The 26,350-nt window shown below is 39.0% G+C and overlaps 1 protein-coding gene across 2 annotated transcripts; it reads left to right on the top strand.

Annotated features, from left to right (window-relative positions):
• Positions 1 to 21,499: 21,499 nt before the first annotated feature.
• On the top strand, positions 21,500 to 25,549 carry LOC104097456 (actin-1). Of its 2 annotated transcripts, XM_009604015.4 has the most exons (6): positions 21,500 to 21,846; positions 23,570 to 23,639; positions 23,726 to 24,119; positions 24,197 to 24,810; positions 24,954 to 25,024; positions 25,239 to 25,549. In XM_009604015.4, exons 2-5 carry the CDS (start codon positions 23,580 to 23,582, stop codon positions 25,017 to 25,019), a joined length of 1,134 nt encoding a protein of 377 aa, XP_009602310.1. In that variant the 5' UTR covers positions 21,500 to 21,846; positions 23,570 to 23,579; the 3' UTR covers positions 25,020 to 25,024; positions 25,239 to 25,549. The 2 variants fall into 2 exon arrangements, with proteins under 2 accessions (XP_009602310.1, XP_033512353.1); XM_033656462.2 differs by lacking the exon at positions 21,500 to 21,846 and having other exon boundaries at positions 23,544 to 23,639.
• Positions 25,550 to 26,350: the final 801 nt, after the last annotated feature.

Below are 26,350 nucleotides of genomic sequence, written 5' to 3'. Positions count from 1 at the left end.
GTAAACAAGCTACTAGTTTAAGTTGCGAACTTAGCCTTTATAGAGAACTGATTTTAAATCTCCTTATGCTGTGGTAGATTGAGTTGAGTTGTTTGAAGAATTTTTTGGAAGGTATTAAGGACTCAACAGAGTTAAGGTATGTTAAGGCTATCCCTTCTTTCCTTTTGGCATGTTCCGAATGATACAAATGAATCCAGCAAAATATGCAACTTTCATAAATGACTCTATTCATAGAAATACTAGGGATGTCTATATTCTTGATTCACCATGTGTCTTATTATTCTATCATCTATTATGGGTCTCAGAAAAATACGCAAGTTGATAAAGTTTATTTCATGATATTAATCAAAGGCATAGTGATCTTATGACATTTTGAGAAATCTTATTAACGTACTTATGCATTTCATTCATGTATACATGTACTTTGACCTATGACCAGATAGCGTTATATACGTGTATATTATATATATATATATATATATATATATATATATATATATATATATATATATATATATATATATATATAGGGTATGGGAAAACGTTATGGCGTTATATATGCACCACCACCTGATCAGCTGGTATACGTTGATGATTTTGCCCACTGTGGCTGAGATGATATGATGGGATGCCCTCATAGGCTTGATGATGTTATGTACGCATATACCTATGCATGGTATGGCATTTATACACACATGCATGACATTATAAATTTTCATGATTCACGGAGCTATTCAGAATTACAGGTTGAGTTCTTTACTCCATGTTTATTTCATGTCTTTTATATACTATTGTCATGCCTTACATACTCGGTACTTTATTTGTACTAACGTCCCTTTTGCCTTGGGATGCTGCGTTTCATGCCCGCAGGTCCCGATAGACAAGTTGAGAGTTCTCTAAGTAGTCTATCAGCTCAGCAGAAGATGTTGGTGCACTCCATTTGCTCCGGAATTGCTTATTTGGTCAGTATAATTCGGACGTGTATTATTTAGTATGGCGGGGCCCTGTCCCGACCTTAATGGTATTTATCTACTCTTAGAGGATTGTAGACATATGCCATGTACGTAAATAATTATATGGCCTTGTCAGCCTATGTTTAGTGTACGAGTGATCATTTTGGTCTTATAGGCCCAAGTTTCTATTACATCTTTTATTCTAGTTATCCTACGACAGCCTTTCCTTCTCATTTACCTATGATAGCAGGATTCAAAAATATATGTTATGTTGGTATTTGGTTGAGTAAGGTATCGGGTGCCCGTCACGGCCCATCGGTTTGGGTCGTGACAGTATTGTTGGCCCTGGTAAGTGTCGGAGTCGACCCCTCATCACTACTTCTTCGAGGTTAGACTAGATACTTACTGGGTACATAATGTTTATGTACTCACGCTGCACTTCTGTACTTAATTGTATAGGATCTGAGGCAGGTGCATCTGGTTACCAGTCTGGTGCACAGTTTTGATCCCCATCTAGAGACTTCATGGTGATCTACCTTCTGAGTCGTCCTGCAGCAACTGGAATATCTCTTATACTCTATTTTCTATCTATTTCCTTTCAGACAGTAGGCTAGTACTCTTTTGAATATTCTACTAGATTGCCCACATACTTGTGACACTAGGTCTTGGAACGTACTCTGGTAGACTTATCATTTTGGATTTGTTTACTTGATTTTGATTAGTACTTGTTATTCCCATTTAATTATGTCCCATTTGCAAGTTTCTAAATAGTTTCAACAAATAAGGAAATGTAACCACTTAGTAAATTTATTTAAACTGGAAACCACTATTTTGATTAGTGTCGGCTTGCCTGACAATGGTGTTGGCCGCCATCACGGTCTAAATTGGAATTGGGTCGTGACAACATGGTATGAGAGCTCTAGGTTCACGTAGGTCTCACAAGTTTTGGGAACGTCTAATAGAGTCTTGCGGATCGGTGCGGAGACGTTCGTACTTATCTTCGAGAGGCTATTGAATTTTAGGAAACTACTCTTTATTCATCTCCTATTGTACAATTGATGGTATACTAAGTTTCTTCCTTCTATTCTCTCACAGATGGTGAGGACGCGTACATCGGACGTTCCAGACCTAGGAGGAGCTGCTCCCCCCGTTGTTAGAGGTCGAGGCATAGGCCGGGGGAGGGAACCGTCCTAAGGTAGGGGACGAGGGCATCCCAGAGCTGCCCTAGTAGCACCACCAGCGGATCCAGCGGAGGATCCCATTGTTGAGGAGCAGGGCGAAGTTCCTACCACACAGCCAGCCATGGTAGATTTCATGACAACACCGGGCTTTCAGGAGGTCATGGGCTGTATGATGCGGTTCATGGACACCACGACTCAGGCTGGTTTATTTCCAGCGGACCCAGCCATATCTCAGGCAGGAGGGGGAGCACAGACCCCTACTGCTCAGGCTCCTAGGTACGCAGCTGCAGTATATCAAATCTCGGGTACACTACCTGTGGCCGGAGCCCAGCAAGTAGTAGCAGTTGCACCTGATCCTAGACCAGCTGTGGCCGGCGAGCCGCAAAAACTTTTGGACAGATGGACTAGGCTTCACCCTCCGGTATTTAGGGGTGAGCGACACGAGGATCCTTAGGACTTCATTGACAGGTGCAGGGACATACTGTACAATATGAGGATATTGGAGTCCCACAGGGTGGATTTCACTACTTTCCAGCCGGAGGGCAGGGCCCGTAGATGGTGGCAGTCTTATCTTCTTAGCAGACCAGCGGGTTCTCCTCCCATGACTTGGGACCAGCTTACACAGCTTTTCTTGGATAGGTATATTCCACCTTCTCAGATGGGAGAGTTGCGAGGTTAGTTCGAGCAGCTCGAGCAAGGTTAGATGTCAGTGACTGATTATGAGGTGAGGTTCTCTGAGTTGTCTTGCCATGCACTTATGATACTTCCTACCGATGTAAGAGAGTACAAAGATTTGTTGCGGGGTTGCACCCCAATATTCAGGCTAGTATGGCCCGGGAGGTTGAGATGGCTACTGGTTATCATCTAGTGGTGGAGATTACTCAGAGGATTGAGGGCTACCGCCAGAGGGGTAGAGAAACGATGTAGCAGGATAAGAGGGCCCAACTCTCTGGAGAGTTTAGAGGTGCCCCGACCAGGGGCAGAGGGTAATTTGGGAGGGGTCATCCTAGTAGTCCCACATATTCAGCACCACCATCTCCTCAGGGTGCTCCGGCGCAACCCTATTTTAGTGCTATGCCAGAGAGTTCTTATCTCCCACCAGTTCATCAGGGTTCTTCCAGTGCTTATTTTAGCGCCATGCCAGAGAGTTCATACCACCCACAAGCCATTGAGGGTTCTTCTAGTGAGTATTAAGGCCATCAGGGTCAGACTTTGGGGTAGTAGTCTATGGTACCGAGAGGTTGTTACGAGTGTGGGGATCCAGGTCACATGAAGAGATTTTGTCCCAGACTTCAGGGCAAGGCAGTACAACAGGGTTATCAGCCTATGATTGCAGCACCAGCCATCCGACCGCCCAGAGGTGGGGGATAGATGGGTAGGAGCCGTCCTAGAGGTGGAGGCCAGGCAGGGAGAGGTCAGCCAACTATTTTTTAGTCAGGTGGAGGCCAGCTAACCAGTGCTCCAGCTAGATTCTATGCTTTTTCGGCTAGACCAGATGCAGTGGCCTCAGATGTCGTGATCACAGGTATTATTCCTGTCTGCGGTAGGGATGCTTTAGTGTTATTTGATCCAGGATCTACCTATTTATATGTATCATCTCTGTTTGCTCATTTCCTGGATATTCCTCGTGAGTCCTTGGGTACTCCTGTTTATGTGTCCACTCATATGGGCGATTCTGTGATTGTGGAACAGATCTATCGGTTCTGTGTGGTCACATTCTGTGGTTACAAAACTAGGGCGGACCTTCTATTACTTGATATGACCGAATTTGAGGTCAACCTGGGCATGGACTGGTTATCTCCATATCATGCCATCCTTGATTGCCATGCCAAGACTATTACTTTAGCGATGCCGGAGTTGCCGGGGTTGGAGTGGAAGGGTTCGTCTGCCAGTACACCTAGTCGGGTTATCTCTTTCCTGAAGGATCGACATATGGTCGAGAAGGGTTGTTTGGCTTATTTAGCCTATGTTCGATATACTACCGCAGAGTTTTCGACGATTGATTCAGTTCCAGTAGTCCGGGCGTTCGCCGATGTGTTTCCTTTTGACCTTCCGGGCATGCCACCAGATCATGATATTAATTTCTGCATTGACTTGGCTCTAGGAACCTAGCCTATATCTATCCCACCGTACCATATGGCTCCGAAAGAGTTGAAGGAGTTGAAGGAGTAGCTTGAGGAGTTTCTAGCAAAGGGGTTTGTCAGACCGAGTGTGTCACCTTGGGGTGCACCGGTATTATTTATGAAGAAGAAATATGGGACTATGCCGGATGTGCATTGATTACCTCCAGTTGAACAAGGTCACCATTAAGAACAAGTACTCATTGTCGTGCATTGATGATTTGTTTGACCAGTTGCAGGGTGCTAGGGTGTTTTCTAAGAACGACTTAAGATCGGGGTACCATCAGTTGAAGATTCGGGACTCAGATGTTCCGAAGACTGCCTTCCATACTAGATATGGCCATTATGAGTTTCTAGTGATATCCTTCAACTTGACTAATGACACAATGACATTTATGGATTTGATGAACATGGTGTTCAGGCCTTATATTGATTTGTTTGTCATTGTCTTCATTGACGACATCTTGATTTACTCACGTATCCTGGGGGAGCACAAACATCATTTGAGAGAAGTGCTCCAGACCTTGCATAAATAGAAGTTGTATGCTATGTTCTCCAAGTATGAGTTCTGGTTAGATTCTGTGGCATTTTTGGGGCATGTTGTATCAGGCGAGGGTATTAACGTGGATCCCAGGAAGATTGAGGCAGTTCAGAGTTGGCCTCGTCCTACTTCGGCGACTGAGACCAGGAGTTTCCTAGGACTAGCAGGGTATTACCGTCGATTTGTGGAAGGCTTCTCATCCACTACATCACCTCTGACTAGACTGACCCAGAAGGGTGCTCCGTTTTGTTGGTCCGATGATTGTAAGGCGAGCTTTCAGAAGCTCAAGATAGCCTTGACTACAGCACCAGTTTTAGTGTTGCCTTCCGGTTCGGGGATGTATACTGTGTATTATGATGTTTCACGCGTTGTCTTGGGTTGTGTATTGATGCAGGAGGGGCAAGTTATTGCATACGCTTCATGTTAGTTAAAGCCCCATGAGAAGAATTATCCTGTGCACGATTTGGAGTTGGCCGCGATTGTTCATGCTCTTAAGATTTGGAGGCATTATTTATATGGGGTGCCTTGTGAGGTTTACACTGATCACCGCAGCTTGCAGCACTTGTTCAAGCAAAAGGATCTCAATTTGAGGCAGCGCAGATGGCTTGAGTTACTAAAGGACTATGAAATCACTATTCTTTATCATCCGGGCAATGCGAATGTAGTCGTGGATGCCTTGAGCAGGAATTTAGAGTGTATGGGTAGCTTGGCATTCATTTCAGCAGAGGAGAGGCCACTAGCTTTGGACATTCAGTCCTTGGCTAACAGACTGGTGAGGTTGGATATTTCAGAGCCCACCTGAGTCCTTGCATGCGTTGTTGCCCAGTCTTCACTATTAGGGCAGATCAAGGCTCGATAGTTTGAGGATCCGCACTTGGAAGTTCTCAGAGGGACGGTACTACAGGGTGGTTCCAAGGAGGTTTCTATTGGCGAGGATGGTGTCCTGCGAATCTAGGGTCTCTTATGTGTTCTGAATGTCGATGGTTTAAGGGAGAGGATCCTAGAGGAGGCGCACAGTTCTCGATATTCCATTCATCCAGGTGCTACGAAGATGTATCGGGACCTGAGACAACATTATTGGTGGCGGCGGATGAAGAGAGACATAGTCAAGTATGTGGCTAGGCTCCTAAACTGCCAGCAGGTTAAGTATGAGCACCAGAGGCCAGTCGGCTTACTCTAGCAGATGACTATACCGGAGTGGAAGTGGGAGCGTATCACTATGGACTTCGTAGTTGGATTGTTGCAGACTTTGTGGATGTTCGATGCAGTTTGGGTCATTGTTGATAGGTTGACCAAGTCGGCACACTTCATTCCAGTTGCCACTACTTATACTTCAGAGAGGTTGGCCCATATTTATATTCGGGAGATAGTCTGGTTGCACGGTGTGCTTGTTTCCATCATATCAGATAGAGGCACTCAATTCACTTTGAATTTCTAGAGAGCTGTACAAAGTGAGTTGGGTACCCGTGTAGAGATCAGCACTGTGTTTCATCCTCAGACCGACGGACAGTCAGAGCGGACAATCCAGATCTTGGAGGACATGCTCAGAGCATATGTGATTGACTTTGGGGGCCAGCGGGATCAGTTCTTGCCTTTGGCCGAGTTTGCTTACAACAACAGTTATCAGTCTAGCATTGAGATGGCTCCATTTGAGGCTTTATATGGTAGGCAATTTCGTTCTCCCATCGGGTGGTTTGAGCCCGGCAAGGCTAAGTTATATGGCACCGATTTGGTTAAAGATGGCTTGGAAAAGGTAAAGTTGATTCAGGAGAGGCTCCGTACAGCACAGTCCGGATAGAAGAGTTACGCGGATAAGAAGGCGCGTGATGTGTCATTTATGGTAAGCGAGAAGGTTATCTTGAAAGTCTCACCGATGAAGGGTATTATGAGATTCGGGAAAAAGGGCAAGCTGAGCCCCAGATTTATAGGCCTACTCAACGTGTTGAGGCGAGTTGGGGAGGTTGCTTATGAGCTTGCTTTACCTCCCAGCCTATCAGGTTTTCATCCGGTTTTTTATGTGTCTATGCTCCAGAGGTATCACGACGATCTGTCACATGTGTTAGACTTCAGCACTATTCAGCTAGACGAGAGCTTGGGTTATGAGGAGGAGCCAGTTTTCATTGTTGCTAGACATGATCGCCAGTTGAGATCCAAGAGGATTTTCGCAGTAAAGGTTCAGTGGAGGGGCCAACCAGTCAAGGAGGCGACTTGGGAGTCCGAGGAGGACATGCAGATCAGATATCCACACTTATTCAACACCTCAGGTATGAATCTAAACACATTCGAGGACGAACGTTTGTTTAAGAGATGGAGAATGTAACGACCTGACCGGTCGTTTTGTTTTCTAGAACCTCGTTCACCTAAATAAGGCTTCCCGTACATGCTTTTACTGTTTTATGACTTGCGGGGAGGGTTAGTTTGGGGTTTGGAAGGATTCGGATTGAAATCGGAACACTTGGTTCCTTAAAGTTGGCTTGAAAGGCCAAGTTTGACTCCGGTCAATATTTTTAGTAAATGACCTCAAAATTGGAATTTGACGGTTCCAATAGGTTCGTATGACGATTTCGGACTTGGGCGTATATTCGGATCGGGTGTTGGATGACCCAGGAGCCTTTCGGCGCCTAATATCAAAAGTGGTTCTTGAAGTTCTTTAAATTTGGTTTGGAATGGGGTTTGGTGATATCAAGGTCCAAATGGAATTCCGAGACTGGGAATTGTTCCGTAATGTCATTTTAGACTTGCACGTAAAATTTGGTGTCATTCCGAGTAGTTTAAGCACGTTTTGGCGCATTGGAAGTAAATTAAAGAACTTGAAGTTCTTAAGTTGGATTCAATTGGTTTTGGGACGCGATTCTTAGTTTTAATGTTGTTTCGGGCATTCCGAGAGTTCGAGCGAGTCCGTTTTATGATTTCAAACTTGTTGGTATGTTCGGGCGGGGTCCGGGGGCCCCGAGTGTTGAGTGGACGAGGCTCGGACCATTTCGGGACAGCTGAAGCTCCCCAGTTCTGTCATAACCGCACCTGCGGTTGGCCAGCCGCAGATGCGAGCACGCAGGTGCGAGCCTAGCCTCACAGATGCGGCCCTAGGAAGGCAGCCCAGTTTCGCAGATGCCGACACTTTTCCGCAGAAGCAAGAGCCCGTCCGCAGAAGCGACCCCAGCCGGCCCAATCAATTTCCGCAGAAGCGGGCCCTTTTTCTGCAGAAGCACGATCCACAGATACAACCAATGCACCACATGTGCGAAAATCGCTGGGGCAGTGTCTTTATTTAATACGAGACTCGAGCATTTTTCTCCCATTCTTTACTCACTTCGACGATTTTAGAGCTTCAAAAGAGAGAGGTTTCAACTTGGCTATTGAGGGTAAGTAATTCCTATCTTGATGCGAGTTTAATACATAAATTATGGGTAGATTTCAACATGAAAATTTGGTAGAAATCATGGGTTTAGGTGAGGAACCTAGGGATTAATAAAAATGGGATTTTACCACGAAAATGATTATGAAACTTAGTGAAAACCATATATTATGTACTTAAGGTTATGGGTAACAACTTTCTTCAAACATTTTCAGAATCCGGGAGTGTGGGCCCGGGGGTGAATTTTAGGAATTTTGCAAATTGGATTGGGTAATCACCTTGATAGAGGAGATATGAACTTTTTAAGCATAGATTGATTGGTTTATGTAATGTTTGGCTAGTTTCGAGTCATTGGGCATCAATTTCGGAGGTTCGAGCACATTCTTGAATTTGGGAAGTAGGCTTGGGACGAGGTAAGTCTCTTTTCTAACTTTGTGAGAGGGAATTTACACCATAGGTGAACTTAATTAATATGTGTTGTTATTTGTGGGGGGCTACGTACGCACGAAGTGACGAGAGTCTGTACATAGCTACTATTCCTGTTTATGTCCGTGTAGTTCTAGGGTTACACCATGTTTTGTGGACATTGTTATTTGATGATATTTGTTAATTGTATCAAATGAAACTAAGTCAAGGATTTCTAAGGATTTAAAAGCTTCAATGTAAAATTTGAATTTATTGTTTTTAAAGAATCGAGAAAGAGTTATGATTTATTGATAATTTATAATTGACCGCATCGCAAGTACATTCCGCGAGCGGGATAATTCTTTCTACTACTCTTATGGGAGTGGGCCGACTCTTATGGGAGTGGGCCGTTCGCCTCGACAGGTTAATAGATGCATCTATGGTTCGAGCCGTTCGATCCTTGGCAGTGCACAGTTTATATTTATGTTTGATCGGGCCGAACGTCCTCGGTGGAATTTTGTACGTGATAATAGGACTGGAAGTCCTTTTTCTAATCGGTGCCAATTTCATTGTTCGAAAGATTTATTGTTTTAAATGAAGGAAGTGATTTGAGATCTTCAATATGGTGATGAATTGTTCGGTAATTTATTTTTGTGAGTTTCATTGTTATATATCATGTTTAATTAGAATTTCATATTATCGTATTGTTGTCCCTAGTAAATGTCGAAGTCGGCCCCTCGTCACTACTTTGTCGAGGTTAGACTAGATACTTACTGGGTACATATTGTTTATGTACTCACGCTGTACTTCTGTACTTAATTGTACAGGATCTGAGGTAGGTGCATCTGGTTACCAGTCTGGTGCGCAGTTTTGATCCCCATCTCGAGACTTCACGGTGTGCTGCCTTCCGAGCCGTCCTACAGCAGCTGGAATCTCTCTTATACTCTATTTTTCTGTCTATTTCCTTTCAGACAGTAGGCTAGTACTCTTTTATATATTCTACTAGATTGCCCACATATTTGTGGCACCGGGTCTTGGCACGTACTCTGGTAGACTTATGATTTTGGATTTGTTTACTTGATTTTGATTAGTACTTGTTATTCCCGTTTAATTATGTCCTATTTGCAAATTTCTAAATTGTTTCAACAAATAAGAAAATGTAACCACTTAGTAAATTTATTTAAATGGGAAACCACTATTTTGATTAGTGTCGGCTTGCCTGACAATGGTGTTGGGCGCCATCACGGCCTAAATTGGAATTGGGTCATGACAGAACGTATACCAAGTTCCGAAACCGAAATACGAACCTGATAGCAACAAAGTCAACCTATAGTTACACTTAGAAATTCTTTAAACCTTTAAATTATTAGTTTTCAACATATTACGTTAAATCAAACTAGGGACTTCCAAATTCGATTCTGATGCCCAAGTCTCAAATCACTATACGGACCCACCGGGACCGTCAAAATACTGATCTGGGTCCGTTTACACAAAATATTGACCGTAGTCAATTCAAATGAGTTTTAAGCCATGATTTCACATTTTCATCAATTTCCTGATAAAAACTTTCCGGAAAGAGGACAAGGACTGCACATGCAAATCGAGAAAGGCTAAACGGAGCTATTCGAGGAGTCTGAACATAAAAATAAAGGGTAAAATTATAAATGACCTATCGGGTCATCATATAAGTGATAAGGGTGGCTATTTTGTTATTGTCCGGGCGGACTTATAAGGGTGGCTATTATATGGAGTGATATGGATGGATATCATAGAGATAAAAGTGGTTAATGATATTGTCAGAGCGGAGTGATATGGGTGGTTATCAGAGAGATATGGGTGGCAATGTCAGGGATGATGTGTGATGGCTCGGGGACATTGTGTTGGTGATTTTTGTGTGATGGTATGCTTTTATTTGTGTATGTCATACACCTTACGTGACTTGTTTTGTTGCTTCGATGAGCTTCTCGATGTATTTGATATTACTTGTTGACTTGGGCTGCAGTAGTACACTCGCACAGGCATACACCGTACTAGGCCACTGATAGTAGCTCAGGAGTATGAAACTTGACATTTATTGATCATGCCCATGTGTTCTTGTATTAACCGTTTTCATGTTGCTGTTGAGCCTGTGACCATGCCAGGAGGAATCTGATTGTGAGCCTGTGATCATGCCGTGTGGATTGGGATATTGGCACGTGAGTTGTCAATACAGTTGTGGTTCGAGATGTGTGCACGAGGTGTTGTGAGTACATGCGATGAGGTATCACGGGGTGATTTCGCTGTTAATCTTGTGTTAGCACGGCTTGACTAATTGGTTGTCCTCTATGTTTCTTATTTGCTTTCAATGATACCTCACGATGTTTTTATTGCTTTATTATTTATATCACATGTTAATTTTGTTGCCATTTACTGATTTCTGCTTTCCATTATTAGCTTTATACTTCTACACTGCACAATTTATATTGTCTAGTGAGTGTCTTGACTTGTACCTCGTCACTACTCCATCGAGGTTAGTCTTGATACGTACTACACTTCTACACAATTTTGTGAAGATCCAGGTACTCCAGAGTATGTTGATTGTTAGATAGCGGATCAGATATTGCTGTGGAGGCTTCAAGGTATACCTGTCGTCGCGTTCGCAGTCCTCGGAGTCAACTTCGAAAGTTATTTATGTACAGTTTATTTCTATTCTAGAACAATTGTACTTAGAGAGTTTCTAGTGAACTCAGTAGAGCTTATGCCTTGTACTACTGGTTTTGAGATTGTTAACTTTGTATAGAATTTTTTGTTTCATATTTAATAGTTGTTGGTTGAATTTATCCATTAATTCAGTATGTGTTACGCTTACCTAGTCTTAAAGACTAGGTGCTATAACAACATCCTAAGGAGGGAAATTGGGGTCGTGATAAAAAATAGTAATTAAAAACGAAATTGAAGAAGGCTTGAGGCGTGAGGAGGACTTTCCTTAAAGAAGATATTGCTCGTATACAAATTGGAAAAATACAAACAATCTTTTTCAGGATACAACAAGCCAAGAATATATTTGCAGATTTTTCTATATCCACTTTGTTGGAAGTACTTCTATTTAGGGAGCAACCATTGGACTTTTACAAAAAGATGTGTTCTTTCACAAACAGATGCATCTGTTTATTCAAATATATTTAAAATTTAAAATTTAAATAAAACAGATTTTATTTGTAGAAATAAATAAAATATAAATTATTTATTTTATGACGTTTCTTAATGGCTAATTGTTGGTAAGTAATGTCTATTTGTAGCTATTCCTGTAGTTTGTCATTTTTTTGGAGACATATCAATGGAGTGCTGGTGAACATCCTTCAATCAAGAAAGTCAGCCCACGCAGGCCCAATAACACAGAAGCTTGCCCAGCCCTCCTTCAAGCCACTTCAGATTTTTGAAAAACCTAACGCTTTTAAAGACCATTTTTGCCCCTGTTGTCCTTTCCTTGAAAATCACGAACTCCACTAAATTGCGATCAACCGTATTTCATGAAGCAATTTCGCGTCCGGGCTACAAGATTTAAGTGCACTAACCCTTCTTCCCTGTTTGGAAAAAAGAGCACGTTGCTTCACAGTCTCCCCTTCCATCATTAATTCACTTTTTCCCATCTTCATGCAAAATATTAAACAACTATCTACTAAAGTTGAAAACGAAATTGAAGAAGGCTTGAGGCGTGAGAACGGCTTTCCTTAAAGAAGATATTGTCCGTATACAAATTGAAAAAATATAAACAATCTTCTTCACGATACAACAAGCCAATAATATACTTGCAAATTTTTCTATATCCACTTTGTTGGAAGTACTTATATTTATAGAGCAACCATCTGACCTTTTCATAAAGATATGTTCTTTCACAAACAAACACATCTCTTTATTCAAATATATTTAAAATTTAAAATTTAAATAAAACAGATTTTTTTGCATAAAAAAATAAAAAAAATAAATTATTTGTTTTATGACGTTTCTTAATAGCTAATTGTTGGTAACTATTGTCTATTTGTAGCTATTCTTGTAGTTTGCCCTTTTTTGTTTTTTGGAGACACATCAACGGAGTGCTGGTGAACATCCTTCAATCAAGAAAGTCAGCCCACGCAGGCCCAATAACACAGAAGCTTGCCCAGCCCTCCTTCAAGCCACTTCAGATTTCTGAAAAACCTAATGCTTTTAAAGACTATTTTGATCTTGTTGTCCTTTCCTTGAAAATCACAGACTCCACTAAATTGCGGTCAATCGCATTTCATGAAGAATTTCGCGTCCGAGCTTCAGTCTTTAAGTGCATTGACCCTTCTTCCCAATTTGGAAAAAAGAGCATATTGCTTCACAGTCTCCCCTTCCATCATTAACTCACTTTTTTTCATTTTCATACAAAAAATTAAACAGCTATCTACCACAGAGAGTGTTAGAAAATAATAATTGAAAACGAAATTGAAGAAGGCTTGAGGCGTGAGAATGACTTTTTTTAAAGAAGATATTGCCCGCATACAAATTAGGGAAACACAAACAATCTTCTTCAGTATATAACAAGCCAAGAATATACTTGCAAATTTTTCTATATCCACTTTGTTGGAAGTACTTCTATTTATAGAGCAACCATCCGACCTTTTCAAAAAAATATGTTCTTTCACAAACAGACGCATCTGTTTATTCAAATATATTTAAAATTTAAAATTTAAATAAAATAGATTTTATTTGTAGAAATGAATAAAAATATAAAAGTTATTTATTTTATGACGTTTCTTAATGGCTAATTATTGGTAAGTATTGTCTATTTGTAACTATTCCTGTAGTTTGTCCTATTATTTTTTGGAGACACATCAATAGAGTGTTGGTGAACATCCTTCAATCAAGAAAATCATCCCACGCAGGCCCAATAACGCAAAAGCTTGCCCAACCCTCCTTCAAGCCACTTCAGATTTACGAAAAACCTAATACTTTTAAAGACCATTTTTGCCCCTATTGTCCTTTCCTTGAAAATTACGGACTCCACTAAATTGCCGTCAACCGCATTTCACGAAGCAATTTCGCGTCCAGACTTCAGTCTTTATGTGCACTAACCCTTCTTCCCTATTTGGAAGAAAGAGCACGTTGCTTCACAGTCTCCCCTTCTATCATTAATTAATTTTTTCCATTTCCATGCAAAAAATAAAACATCTATCTACCACAGAGAGTGTTAGAAAAATAATAATTGAAAACGAAATTGAAAAAGGCTTGAGGCGTAAGAACGACTTTCCTTAAAGAAGATATTGTCCGTTTATAAATTGAAAAAATACAAACAATCCTCTTCAGGATACAACAAGTCAAGAATATACTTGCAGATATTTCTATATCCACTTTGTTGGAAGTACTTTTATTTATAGAGCAACCATTGGACCTTTTCGAAAAGATATGTTCTTTCACAAACAGGCGCATTTGTTTATTCAAATATATTTGAAATTTAAAATTCAAATAAAATAGATTTTATTTGTAGAAATAAATAAAAATATAAATTATTTATTTTATGATGTTTCTTGCTAATTGTTGGTAACAATTATCTATTTGTATCTATTCATGTAGTTTTACCTTTTTTTTTTTGAAGACACATCAATGGAGTGCTGGTGAACATCCTTCAATCAAGAAAGTCAACCCTAACATAATCAGTCATAATCGAAAGAAATTTTACCTGTCCAAGTCCTTGAGTCAAATATCCAACTATATCCATCCCCTATTTCATAAACGGCTACGGCGACACAACTGAATGCAAAACTTCAGCTGGTTGGTGTAATAACTAAGCATAACGTTGACAATTATTACATTTTTGCACAAACATCTTAGTATCTTGCTCCATTTGGGGCCAATAATAACCTTCTCTCATTAACTTTAGCACCAATAAATCTGCTCATAATTACCATAACTCCTTCACGAACTTACCTCATTACATAATCAGCTTTCGCCGGTCCTAAGCATTGAGCCAACGGACCCTGAAAAGGTCTTTGGTATAATTGTCTATCAACAAGACAATACTAGGCAACTTTTGTTCTGAGTGCCCCTGATGCTTTAAAATCCTCAAGCAATTTGCCATGCCTTAAATATTCAATAAATTCATTTCTCCAAGCCCAGACTAGGTTTGTTGAATTAACTTCGCAATAACCATCCATATCTAGTACTGAATGCAACAATTGTATAATTGAGCCGGAATCAGTGCCCTTCAACTCTGTTGAAGGCCCCAAGTTAGGTCGTGCATTAGCCTCCACGTTCTACTCTCTTGGAATATGGATCACCAATCACTCCCTGAACCAAAAAATTAAAATTGAACGTTGTTTAAGTACTGTTGCATACGTTCTTCTTTAGCATAAATAAATTCATATATATGATTGACCATCAACTGAGAATCACACTTTACTTCAATCACCTCAGATCTTAGTACTCGAGCTAATTCGATTTCTGCAAACATAACCTCATACTCGTCTTCATTATTAGTTAAAGAAACAGTTTGTATGGCATGCCTTAGGATTTTTCCTGAAGGAGTTATTAATACTATCCCAAGACCAGACCCTTTCACGTTGGATGCACCATCCGTAAACAATATCCAGACTCCGGACACAGTCACCGATACCAAAACTGCTTCTTTTGGCTAAAGGCATTATCTTCGGACTAAAGTAAGCCACAAACTTGGCCAAAACTTGTGACTTGATTGCAGTCCGCAGTTTATATTCAATATCAAATTCACTAATTTCAAGCGTTCATTTAGCCTATCGACCCGATAACTTAGGTTTATGAAGGACGTTTCTCAAGGAAAAAGTTGTCACAACGGCTATAGGGCGACATTGAAAGTAGGGCCTAAGCTTTCAAGAGGCAGCTACGAGAGCTAGAGCCAACTTTTCTAGGTGCGGATATCGAGTTTCCGCACCTGACAATATTTTACTAACATAATAAATATGTTATTGCTTACCTCCATCTTCCCGAACCAGAACTGCACTTATCGCTACTTTTGACACTCTCAAATATATTAATAATTTCTCTTCATCTTGGTTTGGACATCAAAGATAGGCTAGGCAAGCATTTCTTCAAATCCTTCAACGCTTCATGGACTTCCGGTGTCCATGAGAAGTCTTTCTTCTGTTTAATAATGAAAAGAATCGGTAACACATTTGTGAGGATCAAGATATAAACCTACTGAGGGTTTCTAATCTTTTGGTCAATCTTTGCACCCCTTTTATACTATTTAGATTATGAGGAATATCTTCTATGGTTTTGATCTTGTCTAGATTTACTTTAATTCCTCGTGAAATCAAGGAGCTAAGAAATATTTCGGAACTAACTCAAAAAACACATTTATCCGGGTTAAGCTTCATATTATACTTCCTTAAGATGTCAAATATTTCTTATAGATGAATCAAATGGTCCCATGCACTAAGAGACTTAACCAATATGTCATCAATATAAACTTCCATAGTTTTACCAATTAAACATTCAAACATCTTATTCATGAGTCTTTGATAGGAGGCTCCGGTATTTTTGAGCCCAAAAGGCATCATATTATAAAAGTAAGTACCAACTTGATCCTCCGGGTTCATCCTTATTTGATTATGCCCGGAATACGCATCAAGAAAACTTATCAAGTTGTGCCCAGCTGTGGCATCAATTATTTGATCGATGTTCGGCAATGAGAAAGAGTCTTTAGGGAAAGTCTTATTCAAATCTTTAAAATCAACACACATTCTAAACTTATTATTCTTTTTTGGTACTACCACTACATTGCTAACCATTCAGGATATCACGTATTGAACCTATATTGAGTAACATGGTTACCTCCTCATTAACACACTTGCTTTTTCTGCTTTAGCGGAGTGAAATTGGGGTCCAAGCTTACTTTGTGAACTGTCACTTCAAGTGGGATACTTGTCATATCTAAGTGAGACCATACAAAACAATCATCGTTAGCATTAAGAAACAATAATTTTACGTCTGAGTTCGGGGCTCAACCCCATTCCCAAGTAAACCTTTCTTTCTTTTCGGGAACTTAATAAACAAAGTGACTTGTTCGAGTTCTTTTACGGTTGACTTTGTTGAATCCGTGTCTTCTGGTACCTGAAAAGATCTGGGCCTTGATAAATATCTAGTGTCTCCTCCTTACTACCATTTTTTCGGTATTGCCACTGCTATTAAATTGGAAGTTGATATTGGTTCTTGTAATTTCTATTTATTGACTCCATTTGCCTTACTGCTAGACAAAATAACTGTATTCATTTCCCTTGCAGCGGGTAGATCACCTCTAATATGCTTAATTCCATCAGGTGTTGGGAATTTTAGCAACTAGTGATAGGTTGATGGAACAACTTTCATATCGTGGATCCACGACCTACCGAGAATCACGTTATACCCTATATCACCATCCACAACTTTAAATAATGTAGATTCCATTACATCTTCAGCGTACGTAGGCAACATGATTTCTCCTCTAATATTCACACTTGTTAAATTGAATCCTGCCAAAAGCTTTATTGTCGAAACTATGTTGACGGTTAGCTTTGCTTGCTCTAGGACTCTTAATTAAATAATATAGGCCGAACTGCCTGGATCAACCAACACATGCTTAATTTTAAAATCTAAAACATTTAAAAATATTGCTAGAGCATCATTGTGTGGTAAAGTTAAACCATCTGCATCTTCATCACTAAAAGTAATTTTATCATCCTCTAGTACTTCCGGGATCCTCTTTCCATGAGTGACCGATATCTTTATCTTTCTTGCAGTCGAAAATGTTACCCTATTCATCTAACTACTCCGAAAATCATGTTTATTGTGAGACGAGGAGACCATACTGCTTTCGCCAGTTTCGTTGTATCACGACCTTTACAGTAATTATTATTAGCTTGGTAACTTAAGAACTCTCTAAGATGATCATTTTCAGCAACATTGCTACCTCTTCATGAAGATGTCTACAGTCCCCAGTCCTATGACCATATGTACCATGGAATTCAACCATAAACTAGGATCTCTTTGCCTAGGGTCCGATCAAATTAGTTTTGGGAACCTTGCTTCCTTTATGTTCGTTATGGCAGAATCAAACTCCACCAAGCTAATGTTGAATTATAATCTGATAACCGGGGATAGCTTGAATCCCCAGACCCCGATGGCTCTTTATCTTGCAAAGTCCTGCTACTTCATCCATAATCAGTCCTCTTATTCGGTCCGGATCTTTCCAACAACTGATAACCTCTAATTACACATCCTTGACCAGCCCGCGAATCTGACCTTCGTTTGACACATACGGTTGAAAATGGCTCCTAGATGACCTCCGGTCTATATCGAGGTCATTCTTGGACCTTTCTAGATTTCGATCATAATTTCAACCTTTGAAAGACACCGGGGAGCCCAACTGATCGTCTTCAATCCTAATTTTTGATTCATAGCGGTTATGGACATTAGCTCATGTGGTTTCTTGAAATTCCAACAAACTCTCCTTCAACTTCCTTGAGGTATCAGAGCTTAAAGGATTATGACCCTTGGTAAATACTTTCACTGCTTATTCATCTGGTAATGCCGGCAATAACATTTTCTCCTTTTGAAACATGATCACGAACTCTCGTAGTAACTCTGAGTCTCCTTGAGCGATTCTAAAAATATCTGCGTTCCTAGCTTGAACTTTTCTCGCTCCAATGTGAGCTTTGATGAAAGAATTTGCAAGCATTTTAAAAGAGTCAATCAAGTATTCAAGTAAAAGTGAATACCATGTTAAATCCCCTTTCGTTAGGGTTTTGCCAAACTTCTTTAGTAAGATTGATTCGATCTCATATGGAGCCAAATTGTTTCCCTTCACAACTGTGTTGTAAGTTGTAATATGTTTATGTGGATCTGATGTTATGTCATATTTTGGAATATCCGACATCTTGAATCTATTTGGGATCAAACTTGGAGCCACGAACGACAATTGTATATACTTCTTTGAGTCCAGGCCCTTTAAGATCGGAGGTGCCCCTAAGACGTGATCCATCCGAGCGTAAAATTCCTTAGCATTCTGATGCATTTGAGCATTTATTTCTCTCATGCACCTCATGAGTTCGGTCTTGAAAGGATCGCCTACGTCGTTTTTATTTCCAAATCCACTGACTGCACTGACAGCTTAGTTGTTGTTCGATCTAAACTCCCCTCTGGAAGCGATGTTACTTGTTCCTGGTGCCATTTGATTTATAGGAGCGCCAGGAGAGGCTCGAACTCCACTATTTGAATTATTTAAAGCCACCTATAATACTTGTTGAAGCTCAGTCATTACCCATTCTTGTCTTGAGAAATGGTTCATAATTTTTCATTGTTGTGCTCTAAACTTTTATGGTATCGGCCACAGGCTCGTCAACCAAACCATAAGGAGTAGGACTCCTTTCACGTCGAGTATTTCTTTCCACCTGGCTCGAAGTTGAGTCATTCCCATCAATATGGGTTTCACTAGTTGAATCATCCTGTTGAGTCCCATCATGTAAATTGTCCACATGCTTGTTGTTGTTGTTCACTCACACCAACATTGAACAAGTTGTTGACATAATTGTGTGCCATAACTGTAGTATGCTTAAAACAGAAAAATTTTAAAGTACGTTAGTATAAGATGAGCAGATCAAAATAACACCATAATTATCTATGTCCCACGGTAGACGCCAAACTGTTTACCCGTAAAAAGGTATAGTTGAACTTATAAACGTGATTTATAGATATGTGGATTAAGTTGATCTGATTAATTAAATAACAAAGAATAAATAAAATAAAATAAAGATAATTAAAGAAAAAATAAGCCTCAATTTCATATTGATCCCACCAGAACCAAGAGTAACTGAAAAATCTTGATAACAATCTTACGAAGCTTAAGTAAATGAGAGAAAGAATGATGGCCTTTGTAATCCTAGTATTTCATGTCCTTACATTGAATACAAATGTTGTTATTTATAGTTAAATCTATTAAGGAGACATGATCCTCGAATCACACCCTGTTAAAGATGAATAAAAATCGCTTTTTGAAGACTGTGTAATATTGGGAATAAATGCTCCTTTAATGCTACTCTCTCCGGCCGGTAACTTACTCTCAAATTCTTTTTCCCAACCTTTATGTCCTTCAAATTTACACAATATCGGTCATATGCTTGTATCCGGTATTAACTATCTACTGTCTCATCTCCACCCTGTCATCACTACAACCTATCTGTTTGAGAAACGTACATCTGTAAGCTACAAATTTTACCCAATACACATAGACAAGCTATGGGGTGGAGTCAAGAACAAGAATGTGCATTTAAATTTGCAAATGGAAAGAATGCCAAAGCTGTAACTTATAGAATGATGCTGGAGTTTTGATCTTTTTTTACAGGGAAGTAAGGAAGATAAGGAGGAGATAGAAGATAGTAGCTTAGCAGTTCTGTAGAGGTGAGCTTGCTGATCATCTCTAGGGATTGTTTGTTATGATTGTTATACTTTTTTCCTTTGGTAATTAAAAATTTACTTACCAAAAAATGTATTTAAATGAATCCATATCGTTTTCGCTATCTATGGAGATACCTATTTATATGAAAAAGATCCATATATCTACCTAAAATACTTTATGATTTTATTCGTTCAATTATATTTCATGAATTTCTATTCATTGTTGTAGACTTGCAGTTACTCACTTAAATGTATCAGTCATAAAAGCATGTTTTAAATGGTATTAATTAATATTCCAACTTCAAATGGTGTTTGCAAAAAAAAAAAAAAAAAGAGGGTAAACTGTCGAATTCTCATGTAATAGGGAGTAAACTAAGAGCAATCCATAATATACATTACTACTTCCTAGAAGTTGTAAATGATCAATCAACATATTTCATTGGTACAATTTCGCTTCTTTTTTTTTTTTTTGACAATTTTCATTGAAAGAAATATGCCCATCACCTTTCTAAATAACATTTTTAAACATTGGTTTTCTAAAGCTGAAGGATGAAGGTGAATATGACGTTTAACTAGAAAAATGAAGGCGCATGAAACGTTGCAGCCTGCAGGTTTGGTTTGGAGTATTAAATGTGTTTTTGATTATGGAAAAAACAAATTAATTGATTGATTTTCAAGTACTCCTAACATTTTGTTATTGCAAGTAAAAATAGTTCTCATTACAAGAATCAAGCATTGATATGAGGTCATGGCTTTAGATAATAATACAAGCGGATTAGACGTACGTCACATGTAAGTGCAGAAGAGTTGAAGGGCGAACTTAGGGCTGTCAAATTTGGCCCAAATCCAAATGACCCGCCCAATCCGTCCAAGGTTGGGCTGATTATTGACCCGCTCATTTATTGAACTCAGCACATCTTAACACAATTCATCGCAACTCATCTAAGTTGGCCTCATTTTTAGCCCAAATTGATCCAAGAGTTAACTTTGCCAAAATATCTTTAAAATAAATTTTTTTATTTGATATATTATATATGACCATAACAAATGAAAAAAAGTCTTATTTAATAATTATAATATTCATATTAAAATAACACATATTAAGTAAAACTTGATAAGAGTTTAGCGGGTTGGATTATGATCCAAATTTTAGCTCATTTTGACCTAGTCATCTTAGCCAAGTAATTTTTGGGCGGGTTAAATTTATTGTCTCAACCTTTTTGACTCTGTCCAAAATCGGCCCAGCCCACCCATTTGACATCCCTGGGCGAACCCATTATTTACCGTGTTTCAGATGTTACATCATTTGCCATATGAGATTTCACGGTTATGAAAAAATGATTATTGATCTAATTCTAATAACAATCAGTAAAAATAACTCAAACCAAGTAGGCTTTGTATACAAAAGTGTTGTACTACTACTCTAGATATGTTTGTTTCTTCTTGGTTTAACACAACGAAAGTTTTAAGGAAAGTTGAAATAATTAAAGCCAAACGGGAACATAGTAATATGACAAAAGATTTGGTTTGACATTTAAAAGGAAACAAATGTCAAAAAAGGGAGAAAAATCGGTCCAAGAGCAGTAATAATAATTTGATTCAAAATTTCAGTTTCATTTGTAAATATTTACAGTTATTTGCATTGATACGCGTCTAGAATAGAAGATATACAGAGTTTTGGATTCTTGATTCGCTCTTTCTCACTCTCCTAATATTCTCTGCCCTTTTTAACTAGGCTAGAAAAGGGTCCTCTGTTTCTCTTAAACTCCTTATACTCTGCCCTTTTTAACTAGTCTCCTAATATTCTCTGCCCTTTTTAACTAGGCTAGAAAAGGTTCCTCTGTTAACTCCTTATACTGAAGTAGCAACTTCACTTTTATCAAAGGTATATTCCATAAAATTCACTCTTTAACTTCCTGGGTTGTCTCTGTTTCACTTCTTGGATTCAGTTTTCACATGCACTCAGTTGATCGTGATTATGTGCTTTTGTTATTGTTGTATTGGTTACATAACTACTGTTTGTTTGTATAGTTGTTTAGTATATTGTTGTGGTATCAAAGACTTGATTTTAGAAAAAAGTTTGACGCTTTGTTAGGGTTATGTTCATGCGGTCTTGAAACTGTATGATTTATACTTTTTGCTGTGTTAGTGCAAAAAAGAAAAGCAAAGTAACAAAAATAATGACTGATTCCAATTAAAACTAAAATCCTATTGAAGGGAAACAGTAGTGTTTTCTTAATCAATAAGAGTACGATAGCTTCAGAATTGTGATGATCATAGTCGGAGTATGCAGCGGCGCCCCAGGATTTTCACCCAAGGGGATTCAAAAACTTTAAAAAGTAAATAGGTGAAGAGAAGCCAAGGAGATTCGACATCTAATATATATACATAAGGATTTTGACCTTGTATACGTCCGCCCCCCAACTCCCCCCATGGGAGTATGAGGGAACATTCCGTTTCTTAGGCAAAGGTGGATTTTGAATTTAACTTTGATGGGTTCAACCTTCAGAATTTTAGCGCTGAACTTATTGTACTTCAAAAGTATGGGTTTAGTTTTAATATTTGTTAAAATTTGATGTTTTATTCATTTTTATGTTTAAACTGTGTCAAAAACACTGGGTAGTACAATGGCTGCACCTGCTACTGATCTTAGGTTCATCAATACTTAGTAGAGAATGTACTCTAAGGGATCTTGGGGATTGTTTTGGCATTATATTAAATTGAACTTTTGTTATCTGCTTAGTATGTGACATATGGCTCTATTAAGGATTAAAAGTTGGCAACTTGAACACAAGACGGAAAAAGAAGTATGTATGGCCATATGTAGCACTTTGCATGTTGGCTGTTCTTTTCCTCCATGTTTAAGTTTAGTAATTCTTATACAGCTCTCCCTTTATAAATGTGAATTTGTATTGTGCACCTAGAGAACTACTTCTTGTATTTTTCAGCATTTTGGCTCATTCTTTTTGTTGACGGGAAGTAAACTTAGAATTTTGGAAAATCCATCGATTGGGCTTTTAAAAATGAAGGGCACATTGTTCAAATAGCAGGAGATGCATGACATATGGTCTATTGTAGATCATTCAGGAGTTATATTAATAAGAAACTGATATCTGAATATGTAATGGAACTTATATCGAGTGAAATGGATCTGTTTCCCAGTCACTATTACTCTTCTATCTTGTATTGTCTCCTGCTGTTTAGGCTGAATGTATCATCAAGTCCAGTGGACAGTTAAGTGCAAACAATTGCCTGAATGAACTGCCACTGCATACGTCGACCCTTCTAATTCCTTTCCTTTGTGATTCTTTTGGCATGAATTCCCTACTTCTTGCTGTCCTGTTTTTTATTCTGTTGTTCTGTTGATATCTCTCTTTAAGGACAATGGGGAGATTCATGTGCTTTTAGGTGGTGATTTCTACTAGAAATATGTAAATCTATCCCACTTCGAGTTGAGGAGAGGTTGAAAAAACAATACATAGATAAGAAATTCCTCACAGAAAAGCTGTTACACCAATGAGCTGATATTTTGAACATATTATAGAATGATTATGTATTTACACCAGTGATGTATTACTTCAGTTATACTTGTAAAATCATATTTGTAGCTCTTACAAGATGGCTGATGTTGAGGATATTCAACCACTTGTTGTCGACAATGGAACTGGAATGGTCAAGGTTAGTTAGCAAAAAGTGCTTGTAATTCTGTGTTACTCCTCATATGACTTATTAATGTACAATAACTGAGTTATTTGTTTCTTTAGGCTGGTTTTGCTGGGGATGATGCTCCAAGGGCTGTTTTTCCAAGTATAGTTGGTCGTCCTCGTTACACTGGCGTCATGGTTGGAATGGGACAAAAAGATGCCTATGTTGGTGATGAAGCTCAGTCTAAAAGAGGTATTTTGACTCTAAAATATCCGATTGAACACGGCATAGTAAGCAACTGGGATGATATGGAGAAAATATGGCATCACACATTTTACAATGAGCTCCGTGTTGCTCCCGAGGAGCATCCCCTTCTTCTGACAGAGGCACCGCTTAACCCTAAGGCAAACCGAGAGAAAATGACTGAAATCATGTTCGAGACATTCAATGTGCCAGCCATGTATGTCGCGATCCAGGCTGTTCTCTCTCTGTATGCTAGTGGTCGTACAACTGGTAAGCAGCAGAACGATTACCAATATTATAGTTCTTTATTGTTTTCTGTTACTAATTCATTTGTTGTTTTCAACAAGGCATTGTGCTTGATTCTGGTGATGGTGTGAGCCACACTGTCCCTATCTACGAGGGATATGCACTTCCCCATGCTATCTTGCGGTTAGATCTTGCTGGTCGTGATCTTACAGATTATCTCATGAAGATTCTCACGGAGAGAGGTTATTCATTTACCACTGCTGCTGAACGTGAGATTGTTCGTGATTTGAAGGAGAAGCTTGCATATGTTTCTCTGGTTTTTGAGCAGGAGCTTGAGACTTCAAAGAATAGCAAGGATGTCGAGAAGAGCTATGAGCTTCCAGATGGGCAAATAATCACAATTGGCGCGGAGAGGTTCCGCTGTCCTGAGGTCCTCTTCCAGCCATCATTTATCGGAATGGAAGCAGTTGGAATTCATGAAACAACCTACAACTCAATCATGAAGTGTGATGTGGATATTAGGAAAGATTTATATGGAAACGTTGTGCTTAGTGGTGGCTCAACTATGTTTCCAGGGATAACAGATCGTATGAGCAAGGAAATCAGTGCTCTTGCTCCAAACAGCATGAAGATTAAGGTTGTTGCACCACCTGAGAGGAAGTACAGCGTCTGGATTGGAGGATCAATTCTAGCTTCCCTCAGTACTTTCCAACAAGTTAGTCTCTCCTTGCTTTATTTGACTGATCATTCATTCAATCAACTACGTCTTAGTCCCAAAATATTTGTTCTAATAGTGAATATCTTCTTCATAACTTCTTTAAGCCAAGCGCTTAGCACTAACTTCTACTTGTTGTGCAGATGTGGATAACAAAGGGCGAGTATGATGAATCTGGTCCTGCAATTGTCCACAGGAAGTGCTTCTAAGAGTGGTTTGTGAACTTAATTCCTCCTTAGTTTAATTTCATCTAACTAATGCTATTTGTCAGGGATCCGCTTCTCTTTTTGAAGTGATACCCAATCTTGCGAGCAGCATGATTTTAGTTTCTAGCTGCTCTGTTATCATATGCTATTTCAAGTGATTTGGCTAGTAAACCAAGAAAAGGTGGACTGATTGTGACTAATGTCTGTTCTATTGCTTTTCAGGTTATGGACAGTTGGTTATAGTTTTCTCGTAATCAGAGGTTTATCAGTTGTGTGGAATGTGAATTTCCTTGCCTTTGTTGAACAATATTTACAAGAATTATATCTAAGTCGTCGTAGGCTTTCCGTTCCAGGTTTTGGTAACAGAAGGGTAGTTCTATGTTTTAATGCTTTGGACTCTACATGGGTTGGGATTGCACTTTTTTTTAGCTTTGAAGATGTTGAAAAAAAAGCTGATGTTATCCAATTGAATGCGTAGATTCTTGCACATACTTATCTATTTTGAAATTAACTGCAAACCAGTTTTGAGGTGATATGAATGTGTGACATTATGGTTTGAGAATTCTATAGGCCAATGCAGTTTACTGTTGATAATTAACTACAAGCTTACTGTACAAATAGTAAAGTAAATTCAAGTTCTTATGCTCAAGAATCATTTATCCAATTGCCCGGCTGGTTGACATCATTCTACCATCTCGTCCTTGTCGATGCCTTCGCTAATTGTTCCTTTTTGTGTTAGTTATTTAGTCTTCTTTTTAATTCTCTTGCAACTGATAGACCTTTAAAGTACGTTTTGAGATGTCTTATGAGAATGTTAGACCATGGTCTATTTTTTTTTTTAAAGTTATTGCAAACATTAGTCTTTAATGTTTTGTGAGCAAACCAAAAATTACATGAGCAAATATTAGCCTCCAGTCTAACGTTGTTTGGAAGAGTTAATTTTTTCAATGGCTATATTTGCATAACTTTTAAAAATAGGGACAAAATTTAAACAATGGCCTAAAAAAAGGACTCTGTTGGCACCTATATTGGCGATTTAGAAATCAGAACCATTTACGGTACCTACTAATTTAATAGTATTTTACATCTAAATTTAAAAGGTTGTTACTGAAAAAAGACAACATCGGAACAATATGAGCTTAATCCATGTTTAGTTGTTTACATATACAAAGGCAAGCTTCAAAATAGATTGCCTCAATCTTCCAAATGAGAAATATGAGTTGGTAATCCAATGTTCTCACATTTACCATTGTGTCCAATTACTTTGCTTAATTCTACAAAAACTGACATAATGCACCTCCTTTCTTCAAGTAACTCGTCAACTTTGCAAAATT

Source organism: Nicotiana tomentosiformis, chromosome 4, assembly GCF_000390325.3.
Source record: "Nicotiana tomentosiformis chromosome 4, ASM39032v3, whole genome shotgun sequence".
Lineage (NCBI taxonomy): Eukaryota > Viridiplantae > Streptophyta > Magnoliopsida > Solanales > Solanaceae > Nicotiana > Nicotiana tomentosiformis.
This window is presented reverse-complemented; position numbering and strand designations above follow the sequence as displayed.